The 13,658-nt window shown below is 37.9% G+C and overlaps 1 protein-coding gene across 15 annotated transcripts in view; it reads right to left on the bottom strand.

Annotated features, from left to right (window-relative positions):
- Positions 1-13,658, bottom strand: part of CTNNA3 (catenin alpha 3) — a 477,233-nt gene that overhangs the window by 358,130 nt on the left and 105,445 nt on the right. For all 15 annotated transcript variants that reach the window (XR_011098147.1, XR_011098148.1, XR_011098146.1 and 12 more), the window contains one exon: positions 9,534-9,737. Coding sequence is in view for 12 of the 15 variants with exons in the window: in XM_068687731.1 (XP_068543832.1) it covers positions 9,534-9,737 (204 nt within the window). In the remaining 3 variants the exon portion in view is untranslated. The remainder of the gene's footprint in view (positions 1-9,533; positions 9,738-13,658) is intronic.

Below are 13,658 nucleotides of genomic sequence, written 5' to 3'. Positions count from 1 at the left end.
TACTGCTACTATGATCAGCTGAATCACTGTTAAATGTACTACTTGCATGCCAAGAGCTCGCAAGGAAACGAAATCAGTATATACACAAATACTACTAGTAGGTTCTTTCATATTCCAACCCTTTCCCCAATACTGAATGAAATTGAACAGGCAAAATCACGCCCAAGGGAATGTCATCTGCCACCTTCTAACCTCATCCTTTCCTTCATCATTTGGTGTGTCTCACTCCTCCATGACCACAAAGATGCCTTACCAGAGTCAGTCATTCCATGCTGGTGACATTCAAGCTGTGTCCCAGGGCAGGTGTCTTCAAATGCTTCCATAAAGACCCTACAGCCTCCCTCAGACCAAAAGCTAAGTTAACTGCTAATGTCACCAGAAGACGGTTGCTGGCCCACTATGGGAGGAATGGACAAGCTGGACGAGAAGCACAGAAGTTAATGCTATGAAAAACACTTTCTAGTTCTTTCATGAGCCCTGTCTGGCTATGAAAAACACTTTCCAGTTCTTTCATGAGCCCTGCCTGGCATTCTTGTGTCACATGCAACACACAGACTCACGCAGAGCTGCCCTCCATCATGAAAGGGACAGTCTCAGGTCCTGCAAGGTGACAGAGATGAGACTTCTTTGCCAAGATAAACTTTTTCTTGCTGTGTGACAATGTACTGCTCAGCAAAGCAGTACTAATTTAAAGAGCAGTTGCTTATTTTCTTATTTTCTTCTATTACATTGCATTCAAACTCATTACTAGTCTTTGCTTCTCCAGGAAAGAGCTGAATATATTCTGTAAGGAAGGAGCAGGAGAAATTCCTTCAACAGTTATCTCCTTTTATAGACTGGTAATTCTTTCTATACCATATTAAGGTTTAAAAAAAAAAAATAGAAACATTGCTATCAAATAGAAAAGACAATCCTAGATTATTGCTGACTACAGCCTCTAGTTAGGTAGCTGCCCTATCCTTTTGTTTCGTCTGTGTGTAAGTTTGCTTTAATTTTTGCTTCTGGTAATGAAACAATCGATAAAATTTAGAATAACCTAAGATAGCAAGGATTTTCCAATCTATAGAGCAATTAGAATGATTTACTTTATTTAATGTATTCTACTAAGTTTTGCAGTTGTCTGATTTGAGACATTTATTTGCTTCACATACTCAAACAGAAGGAAAATGTGCCCACTGGTACCATAAGCTTAGAAAATAACCACAAGAGGCACTTTTTGAGTAAAGCTGATCTTGAAATGATTTATCTATCTATATAAAATAATACGATGATGAGACTTTGCTTGTCTGTTTACTTTTTCAGCCTTCTGATCATTTTTACTGGTCGCCACCTAATTTCTTGCCCTGCCCTCATTACCAAAAGATCTTTCAATCTTCTGTTAGATTTTTTTTTTCTAGTGGAGTCTCCATTTTTTTCTAGTGGAGACAGTGTCAGAAGCCTGACAACTGTCAACTTAAACAACATCCAGAATACTGTCGCACTGAACATGCATTTGAGTATTGCACAAATATATTTATGATGGGACAGGTTCCTTATTTAGCTATTAAACCTTTTTTAAGAAAAGAATTTATGACAATAATTTAGGGAGATTATTTAAAATGATCACACTTGAAATTTTAAGGGAAGAATTTAAGATTTGTTTCAAAGAAAATTCTTGTTTGTTAAAAAAAATGGGTTTGATATTAATTCACAATATAAATATTCTAATAGGAGTCCTCTAAACTATCAATGACTGATCTTTTTAATAAGAATTGTTACATAAACAAGAAGTAAATGCTTTCTAATCTGAAACCAAATACAGTGTAGAAGTATATCTGGGCAACAAAAGCCAGCTGTCCTACACAGAGAGAAAACCCAACAGGAATGCATTCTGAAACAGCAGGCTCCAGCAGTGATCCTAGAAACAGCATACTAACATTCAGAAAAATGATCAGTATAACATCATCAAGAAAATAGGAAATTGGTCAAGAACAATCTTGTGTATTGACAGCAATTTAGCACAAACTATAAAAATCTTGTGAGTTAAACAGCTAGGTGGATGTTCAGATAACAAACATTCATAATATTCATTTGCAATGCTTTTTAAATTATTTATTTATTATCGTAATAAAGATTATTTATTATGAATTACTGATTGCCATAATCAAGAAATCATTTCAGCTGGGGAACACAGAAAATGGTACACTACTGGAGGTTCCCTGAAAAAAAATACTTCGCCTTCAGCAACCCAATATATTTCCAATGCTGTCAGGTGTACCGCATTCAAATTCCTATTGTACTGAATCATCCTCTACAGAGCCATGACTCGCTCATCACCCTACATTACTTCAATGCAAGCCTTAAGTTAAGATCCGATTAATCCTAGAAATAGCTTGGCTCAGAACCGTTAAATGAAAACAGGGCTTAAGAACAGAAAATCTTTCATTATCTTTCTCTAGCTCATGTCTGTAGCTCCCAGTTTACTGCAAATTCCGTAAGACCACATATAAACAGATAAATTTAACTGCAGCTTATTTTTTAACTGTGAATCTATTTAGTAAATTCACTAGATTACTTTTGGTTTTTAAGCACACTAAAATCTTTTTCCTGAATATTTCATATCTAATTTTCCTTTAGAACTAACCAAATGACAAAGTAACATTAAAAAAATAATTTTCAATTACCCATATAATATGTACGGAAACCCACCACAGGAGTATTGAAAGTCAACTTAATTAAGTACTCGACCGATGTCAGCAAGAGAATTATGAAAACTACATGTTTTCCTCTATAAATGCCAGCATAATATGCCATATGGGCATATCAATTTTGCTGGAATTAATCTTTTTTTTTCCTGAAGACATCATATTCAATAAAGTTATTAAAAAAACCCTGAATAAGAAAAATCTGAGTGACACTTTCCACCCACACATAGCACTGTGTATATAAATTTGATATTTATGTAGTTTACATTTTGCTATACAGGACTTCCAAACTTCTCTAGAATAGCAGTTTTTGAAAAAGTTTGAATATGAACAGAAAAGTAAGAACATTTAAATCCATTGCTTTTACAGAAAGACATGAGTAAAGTTCTGTTTGGACTTGTGCCAGCATGGAAATAAAGGAAAAAAAGATTAAAAGATTTCAGGAAGATGTCGGATATATATATATGTGTGAAATGACGTATGTGACTTAGCTTAACTCATCATGTCCTTCCAGGAGTTTCACCAACAGCAAAAAAAAACAAGAAGAAAAAAGGGACAAACTATGTGAAAACACTAAAATATACATATTGAGACTTACCACCATATAATCTGTGGACTGGTTGCAATACTTATGATACCTGACAAGAACTCCTCTTGCAACAGAATTTTAACACACATCACCATAGCAGTTCTCTACAGAAGAGCAAACAGAATTTGGCAGGCTCTAACATGAGTTTTCAGTGTAATAAGTCATGAAAAATGTATTCATGAAGTAAATACCACATTCTAAGTGCATTTTCAGCATACCATCAAAAATACTCGTATTAGAGTGCTCACTACACCCCTACTCCAAAACATAAATGCAAATCATCTGTTTTTTCACATTATTTATTTTTTCAATAGTAATGGCTCTGCCAAGCAAAGTGGTCTAGATTAAGGCTATAAACCCATCTGACAGAAAGAGGTTAGGTGAACCCATACGTGAATGGAGAATGCAAGCTTTACTAGAAGGAGCTGTAGCAGATTCAACAGTGTCTGGAGCTTTTTCATGAGTTCACTTATTTGATTCATGTGTGAATTTTCTGCTGTAAGAGATACCATTTTGCGTCCTAATTTAGTATTTGTGGAGCACCAATCTTTTCACATGCATATTACTAACTATATCTAATCCATTTTTCTGCAACTAGTAGATACAGATAAATAAGGGGAAATATTCCCAACAATAAGCAATTACCTAACAAAGACAAGGGGACAATACTCTAAATAAAAAACATGAAACATTTCCTTTTTAAACTGAACAAAATATTTTCTTCAACTTGAAATAACTCTTTTAGGGGACTTTTTGCAATTTCCAGAACTACCAAAAATGTTCCCTATGAGCACTGAAATGAAAAATCCACTGCTCAGGGCAAGAGTAATTCGCTTAAATGCAAGACACACTGCACCACTGTGACTACAAACCGAAATGCCTTGTCTTCTCTCTAGCCAGGAAAAGTGGTAAAAATCATCAGCAAAGCATAAAGCACAACTAACATGAAGTTTTGAGGTATCTATAAATTCTTTCACTCCAAAAGAGTAAGCATGACCATGAAATACTAAACAAAATATTCTTAATCACTGGCAGTCTCCACAGAGACAGTGGGTCAGACTTTAAGCTGCTGGTGACGAGCACTCAATACAAGAGTAAAGCAAGGCCTTTGTACTCCACAGCACTAAAATTCATGAGTCAAGATAAACAGTAAGGCCCAGAACAAAGCCATCAGTACAAACCTGTTTTTCCATACATTTTCTGTTTTTAAGTTTCCAGTGTTCAGGTTCCAGGAAAAAGACAGCAATTGCAATCTGACTGCACAACTTCCAGCAACTACCCAGTGTGTCAGCTTTCATCATTCCCACAGCTCTGTGCTGCATATTATTATTATTTTTAATTTTTTTTTGAAAGCTCAGCATGGTCCAGATTACTCCCTGCCTCAGGTGTCCCTGTCCTATCAGGGTTCTCAGGTTGTCTGGTCCCATCCTCACAATGTTGCAGTTCATACGCTCAGATCCAAGCATGCCTCAAATCCAAATGTCTCTCATATCGAGAAGTTCTGCACACAAACCTGTGGTGAAGCACGAGGCTTCAGACTACTTACAGGGAATCCCCAGAAATAAAGCTCCACAGCTGCATTTCCAAGGAAAATGCATCAGTAAGTTTCTCCTATTTTCTTAAGTGTCTCAACAGGAGGGTGAAACCACCCCTGGGGTGAGCAGGGGTGACACAGCTCTCTGCTCTATGCCACACTCAGCACGTATGGTGCAACAGTGGGACAGTGAGCAGCAGCCCCTGCTGGTGGCACAAGAAGCACAGGGACCTCCAAAACTACAGACTAAATTACTGAGTTGCTGCTGGTTTGCACAATCACCTGTTCCTGTGAGTTTTGTGTGAAACACTCTGTGAAATACTTTTAACAAAATCAATTATTTTGTGGTACTGACACATTTTTCAAGCCTGGATCAAGTTGGTATGTTTATTTTATATATATATATATATATATATATAATATTTCTGAAAACGATATATATAATTCAGAAATATTTTGATATAAATCTTTCAGATTTCCACTTGAAACTCTTTTTAAGATACAAACCTTGAAAACTCACAAAAAAATTAAAAATGGCAACAACAATGCAAACAATTTTACTGACATCATGTGTCTTAGGTAATGTCAACATAAAAACCTAGCTAAGAAGCAGATGACTTTGAAACATACAACGAATAAGAAAAAAATCACAACCTACCAGGAAAGGCATACAGCATACTAGCCAAGTTTGAATAAGAAAATACAGCTATACACCCAACCAACAGCCTGAAAACACTGAGAAACTAATAAAGCTCCAATTTCATAAAACAACATTCCAAAAGAGGAAAAAAATAAGTCAAGAATGCAGCTATCACACTATCAGAATACCCAACCTGCCCTTCACCAAGCATTTTTCAGCCTTGTCTGAATAATCTAACTTTATTGCAACCCACAGGTTATGGTGCAGAACAATTATTCAGACATAGCATCCCTACTAATGAAGGCAGAAAAGGCCGTGCTCATCATCCTAATTGCTGCTCACTACAGCCCACTTTAACCCACACTCAATCACAATTCTTATCCCTTCTGATCACCCAGATGAGTGCATATCCCTATTGTGACTGGGACTGAAAGCAGACAGAACTCAAGAAATATGAAGTTAGTATTGCTGAACTCGAATATATTCCATAACTTTCCATTGTGAAGGATGAACAGAGACACGACAATAGCCTGTCATTAGGAGAATGCAAGTGCTTATTACTAGAACAAAATGATTGCTCCTATGAATGCATTATTATCCATATACCGCAGTATCATTCTAACATTGATAAGCTCTCCAAATTCACAGTAGTAATTTCTGCTATTTGATGTTCTGAAATACAAATACATACCTTAATGATATATGTCTCTGAGCAGAATTCAGAGAGAATAACAAAGGTACATAAATAATTCAGAAATACCCCAAAAAAGTTTGCTGCCTTTTAGAATAATTAAGTATAAATATAATTGCAATTTACTATATGACTGCATAATTTTGTCAGTAGAAAAGTTTAAGTTTCTTGAAGACAGACTGGGTCTTCATTAGCATAAAGAACATTTTGCTTAAATATCTGTCAGATCACCTCACTGTGGTGCAGTCTCTGCAAAAAGTAGCCATTTATGTAAAAGGCAGCATCTGCTGAAAAGATGTTTCTCCCAGCTTGCACTAAAAGCCTCTACATTTTATCACTGACACCAGGAGGCCCTTGATTTCACTTGATGTCCTTACGTCTTATTAGAAACTTAGAATAAGTGAGAAATAAACAAATTTAGCATCAAAAAACGCTATATTCCCTCTTGTGTCTCAATAGTTCAGAGTATATCCTAAGTTTCTTTACACTCTTTCAGGCAGTGAGGGCTAGTTTCAAAAAATACACTTTGATGCACAGCTTACACAGAATTTAGGCACTGAAGCTCTCAGAAATGATCCTGTTAAAGCTAAGCAAATACCAGCCAGGACACATTCACCACCAGAACAAGACCCAGGGGGCTTAGAAATGCACTGCGTATTACCAGTGCCAATGCATCTCTTACAGCTTCCTGGAAAACCAGGTGCTGGGAACAGTTTGCAAAGGTGGCACTTCCTGGGGGGAAGGGGTCTCTGAAACAATGCAGCTTTCATTAGCAACAGCGAGATAAAACGAAGCCTTGGCAGAAGTAATCAAACTAATATACTAGCAAGAAACAACAGATACTTACCCAGAAAAAAAACTCTTCAAAGCAGCTATATACAACTCATGAGAGTGATTGACAAAAACTGAAATGAAAGAGGGTAGACTCTATTTTGTGAACTGTATACCCATCAGGACAAAGACAGGAGCAACAGTATATCCTCTGCGGATGCTCATCAAGGAAAACTTTACACTCACCTTCAAGCTTAGTGCAGATCTCTCGGTGCCTCACTCAGAGTATACGGCACAAATACACCAAGAGACAACACGCATGGACTCATGCTACGCATTATGTAAACAGTGGGACTGCTTGTGGGGCATGGCAGGGACAGGGAAAGAAAGGGGCCACAACCTAGACCTTAAATTATACTGTGCTAACAAATGGCTTGCATACCTGTTACAGCTCATTCAATTCACACTTCTAGCTTACTGAAATTATTAATAGAAGAGCCCAGGAGGCAGTGATACATCAGCACCTTCTCCTGGATCTGTTCTCTATTCTTCTGTGAGTTAGAGTTGTGAAACTGACTCCTGATAATCTCCTCAAAGAAAGACTTACTCAGTACAGTCTCAGTAATAGCTATAAACTACTGTTGGTGATAGTTTTTTCCACTAAGATAAATATTAAATGTATAAGCAGATCAAGAGCACTAAAAGAAACCGAAAACTTTAAATTCACTTCTGTCATCTAACCTTAGTTTAACACCTATAAAGACACATACATATAAATCTTCTGTATTTCTTCCTTTTCACTTCCCTCCTTGTCCTTGCAAGCCTATGCAGACATTGTGTTCTGCAGCACATTATATTATACTTTCCCTTTTTGCCATATTTAAACAGCTGCTGCCTTTCCCAAGTTTATATTTTGAATTGAGCAATGTATTCTTCACTTACCTTAGGTAACCCTAGAAACGTGGTTATTTCTGAAATATGAAAGCTAATCACAATTTTCTTCTGAGATTGAAGAATTTAAGACTTACATGTGACCATGTGACTTACACTCATGTAGTTTGACTCCTGCAAAACACAGAATTCTACTGAAGAGTTCTTGCCAGAAACCCATGGTGATCCTTTGGGCTGCTATGGGTTGGTACACAGAGTATTTGCATCCTCCCACACTTCCTAGCTACTTCAGCTCAATGCCTTCTCTTATTAAACTTTCAGCCATTTATCAATAAACTTAATTCATTTTAGAACTGATACCACAACAGACATCTTCTGCAAGAAGGTATCAGAGACCAACCTACAGAGCTAACCAAAACTAAAAAAATTTCACATAAGTAGCCCAAGTGCAAAAAACTACCAGAGAGGTTCAGGAATTACATTGTATTCAAAAGAAGCTGCAGGTGAATTCTAAATAAAAATTAATACAAGCATTTTTATCTGGTGTAGGGACTGAAAGAGGACCTAGAATTCACAGGTAATTAAATAAATGGAGTTCTCCACCCACTCCCCAACCCGGTAGTATGAATCCAAAAGAAGATCAACAAGTACAACATCTGAAAAATGAAAAAACATCTGATATGCATAAATTATCTTAGTCCCTACACTTCATTATGCTAATGACAATAGGATAAGAAAGAAAACAGTCTCAATAGAGCAGCTTTGGACTGGGTTAACTAGTATAACTTACAGAAGAGAAAGGAGTTTTGGCTTCAGAAAAAAAAAAGAAACAAATAGCAGTATCATACAATTATCTTCTCAGTGTGGTGGATGAATCATCTTGAAGCATTCTTTAGATAAGAACAGTATGCCTATAGAAAATGTTTCAGAGGAAAGGCATGATATTAACACTGCGTACCCACATGAATAGTATCTGAGTCTCCACTGTTCTATCATGTAGATATGTTTATAGCCAGATGTAGAAGAACCAAATCCGTTCTTTAAACAAATAATTATGTTTTTAAAGCACAATCAAACTATATTCATTTTCATAAATTCACAGATGAATTGGCCTACAAGTACACCAGACAACCACATTTCTGGGTTTACTGAACAGTCCTAGCTTTCTGAAGTAGGAATTAAGTCATTTCTACACTTGTAAATCAGTGCCCTTACGAAAATCAAATGTAGTGGCATGAACACCCCGAAATGATACTGTCGCTACTCATGGATTAGCAAATTATTATCTAAGTTGTTTCATTCTACAGGAACAAATTAATCTCTGGTTCCTCAGATTTTAAGACTCAACTGGAAAGTGAAATTATGAAGAAACTCTTGCTAGCATAGAAAGGATCATGGCTGTTCTGTCCTTGTGACAGTTCACAATAAGCATCAAGTAATATAAATATGTGTAAGTCATACCTGTAATACAGCATTTTCTATACAACATATTACACAACAATTTTTTTTTTTTTTCCTGGAGGTCTGTATTTAGCTTTTGCTTAAGTTTATGTAGACAAATTTCCTTTTGATCTTGTAAAGACCATGTTGAGAAATACAGATTAAACTATGAACAATCACAAGAGACAGTCATGGCCAAGTGACTTCTATTGCATATATTATTTACATTAAAAAGAAATATATTCCATATATTATCTACATTTTTTAAAAAGGGAAAAAGTCTGGTTACCTACATTGTTTATGTATTCAGACAGCAGGTCTTGGAGAGCTTGACGGATAGCATTGCACTCAGCAATGATGCGTTCTCGATGGAAATCACGCGTGCAGGAGGAATCAGCTAGCAAAGCTGCTCCACTGATAATAGCTTCCAAACGTTTCTCTAGTGATGGCCGTATTTTCTCTTCACTCACTACAAGAGGATCCTGGATAATTAAATGCTGAAAAACATTAGGAGTACTGGTAAGAGAAGTCAGACTAATTAAGTTGCTGCTTTATTTTTCACTTGCATGAACTGCAGTGACGTTATGCTTCCTAGAATTCCAAACAGCCCTTTACCCTTGATGTATCCAAAATACTTTTGACCCTGGAAGACTCCATTTTCCCTACCGTGGCTACACGTACAGGTCACTTGCAGACAAAGCCCAGTTCTCTCTGCCACCCAGATCTCACATCTGTGTTATCAAACCTTACTGGCCTTTATTCAGTCCTCAGCTGGCATCAGAGCTTTCCAGACAGAACTGTTTCACACCTCAGTGAAACACAGTAGAACAAGTTCCCAGGCCACACTGACATCTTCTGACCACAACTACCTGATCTCTGAGTCGTCTCTGTTTCCTACTTCTATTGCATGAGGGGGCCTGTCATGAATTTACCTTGAAAAATTTTTTAAAAAGAAACACATCTTATACTATGCTTATAATGTCTGTGTACAACTGTCACACCATATATGTGACATTCACTACTCACTAATACTACATATCTTACCAAAGTATCTCAGAATTGAGGCCTAGCTTTGTTTGGAAGTCTACAGGGAGGGTTGACACCTCCAACATTTACATTTTGCGAAATCAGGAGGACATCTAGATTTAGCATAAAAACAACTTGACTAGTTTACAGCTGAGAGATGTTACATGACCAGTTGGATTCTGATGGTTTTTATTCTAATACAGTTAAACACTGTGGCAGAAATTCACTGCTGCTACATTTAACAGGCTGAGCAAAGCACAAAATAGCAGCTTTTGTTCAACAACTGTGTTTTCAAAGGAGTGTCCTCTTGCTTTTCACCAGCTGGAATAAACAAAAGCAGCAAAGTGTTTTGGCATGATAAAACTAGTTATGTTTTTGTGGCAAGCATAGCAAGAAGAAAAGGAGAGGTGATATTTTCATACAATGCAAAAGCAATTGTATTCGAGCTTCAACATTTAAAGTAATACAAACTATTCATTTTTAATCAAACTGAACGGTTGAAAGAACAGCATTACTCTCCAGATCACCAAAGCCCAAATTCCATGCGAGTCCCCTTACCTGATATATGCATATGTGATTCTAAGCTTACAGAAAAATTATTAAACAAGAAAACTACGCCATATGCCCTCAAGTGGAATTTAGGTCAGGTAAATCAGAAGTTATCAGTGATTATCCAATATGTGCTGAACTACTTTTAATCCAGAGAATTTTAGTTATTTTTCCAATTTAGATTTAATATCTCATTGTCATGTACTGCCCAACTTAGGAAGTTGTAGAAGTAGAGAAAGTGTTCTGTTACAGCATTTTAAGATAAAAGATTAAACTTTTAAAAATGGAAATAAGAATCATAGAATCATAGAATCATAGAATATCCTGAGTTGGAAGGGACCCTTAAGGATCATCAAGTCCAACTCTTGACACTGCACAGGTCTACCCAAAAGTTCAGACCATGTGACTAAGTGCACAGTCCAATCTCTTCTTAAATTCAGACAGGCTCGGTGCAGTGACCACTTCCCTGGGGAGCCTGTTCCAGTGTGCAACCACTCTCTCTGTGAAGAACCCCCTCCTGATGTCAAACCTAAACTTCCCCTGCCTCAGCTTAACCCCGTTCCCGCGGGTCCTGTCGCTGGTGTTAATGGAGAAAAGGTCTCCTGCCTCTCGACACCCCCTTACGAGGAAGTTGTAGACTGCGATGAGGTCTCCCCTCAGCCTCCTCTTCTCCAGGCTGAACAGGCCCAGTGCCCTCAGCCGTTCCTCGTACGTCTTCCCCTCCAGGCCTTTCACCATCTTCGTAGCCCTCCTCTGGACACTCTCCAACAGTTTCATGTCCTTTTTATACTGTGGTGCCCAGAACTGCACACAGTACTCGAGGTGAGGCCGCACCAGCGCAGAGTAGAGCGGGACAATCACCTCCCTCGACCTACTAGTGATGCCGTGCTTGATGCACCCCAGGACACGGTTGGCCCTCCTGGCTGCCAGGGCACACTGCTGGCTCATATTCAACTTGCTGTCTACCACGACCCCCAGATCCCTCTCTTCTAGGCTGCTCTCCAGCGTCTCATCGCCCAGTCTGTACGTGCAGCCAGGGTTTCCCCGTCCCAGGTGCAGGACCCGGCACTTGCTCTTATTGAACTTCATGCGGTTGGTGATCGCCCAGCTCACCAAGCTGGGTCACCTTCCAATTTTGTTATTGATTATTTTTAGCAATCTCTTACATATTATCTATGATTTAGGGAAAGAAGGTCTTTTTGTTCCGGGTCTAGTTCTTCTATCCTTCCCAAAATATACAATTGCTTTGAGACATCTGGGATATTCTCCAGCAAGGCTAGAGAAAAATCAGACTTTAGAATCTGAGTATTTCCCAAGGAAGCCTTTTAATACTGCCATCAGACAGCACAGGTTCTTTCTGCGTTACTCTAGTTCAAATGGAAGCTCGTTATTTCCCAGCACGTAGGAAGGAGCAGTGGAGGTTTCTCATGTTCTACCTGCACTAGTATTCCATTGTCCTGAAGTCCCCAGTATCATTTAAAAGTACTCCTATTATTTAAGTATTCTCACTACTTCAGCCTCACACTTGCTCCCAATCAATATATATATAATAGAGGACACTAAATCTAAAGTAACCCTTGTAAGCCCTTCTGGGGCTGTAAGTTCTAGGCTCCTGTTCTGCTTCATACCAGAAACTGTGATTACATGAACTACAGTCCTCAAATTTCCACAGTGTCCAGAAGGAAAAGGTAGTTGTGAGTTTCTGTCTCTCTTCACAGTAAATGTGTTGAATTTTGGGAATTTTGTATCACAGCAGAGCATCATAAAAGAAGAAAAAAAAGGCAGCCCAGTGCTACTGCTATTGCAATTTTCTGTTGTCTATTTGTTTCAACAAGTGACAGGATGTATCATTAAAATGGTTTATACGTTTATGTCAGGTGCTCATGTGCATCCAGCAGATGCAATCTTAGATTAAGATAAAGTAGTAACTATGTATTTTTAAGTTCCTGTTTTTTCCTCAAACCAATTTTCACCTGTCTGGATACACATAACAATCTGGAAAGGAGCTGAAGCATAAACAGGAGGAAAAGAGCTTAAATGTTTTAAAAATAAAGAAAACTATTTGTGCAGCTATTTCTGCATCCATAAAAGCAACAAAGTAACCTTATTTGTACCACTTATTTGTTTCCTAAGTGAAAGATGTTAAATAAATAAACACTGATCATGGAAGCAATCATCTCGCATGCAACTTTTGGAATCAGAGCCAAAATGGGATGGGACCATAGTTTTAATCACTACTTGTCTACTGACAAACCTAGACCAAAGGAAACATGCAGCCCACTATTTTCATCTGCTTTTGTGGAAGCAGGGAAGTTGGGAGTGAGTTGAGAACTTTTCAGTATTTATAACAAATTTGACTTGTACACTCTCCAAGAAAGTTTCTCCAATGCTGAAACTTCCTGAAGCATGGCAGGCCCTGCTTTTAAAGGTAAAATCCAAAGAAAAGGAAGATGGCTTGGAGAGAAGGAAGATGGCTTGCTGTCCTGCTCTGAAGCATCTCCATATACCCTAACCTCTTGATGGCAATGGAGGGAGCCAGACTGGTTCACCCAGTCACCAGCAAAGGAAATCATTTTGCTTTTTGCAGGCAAATTCCTAATTTGACAATGCCTGGAGCCAGACCTGATAGGAGAAATAATCCAGCTCAGTATTATAATCAGAAGCCTCCCTACTGCAAATAAAATGTTAAGACTCCTTGTCCTTTTCTATAACAGGTATTTCCACAGAAGGCAGGGAATGTACCTGAAGACACTCTTCTGGAATTGTGAAGGCAGTAAAATCCCACTTCATCACAAACATAGCTTAGAGACTCATTAAGAATATAAATATTGAGCAGTTTTTCT

This window comes from Anas acuta, chromosome 7 (assembly GCF_963932015.1).
Source record: "Anas acuta chromosome 7, bAnaAcu1.1, whole genome shotgun sequence".
Lineage (NCBI taxonomy): Eukaryota > Metazoa > Chordata > Aves > Anseriformes > Anatidae > Anas > Anas acuta.
Note: the sequence above shows the minus strand (reverse complement) of the source record. Positions and strands in the feature narration are given on the sequence as shown.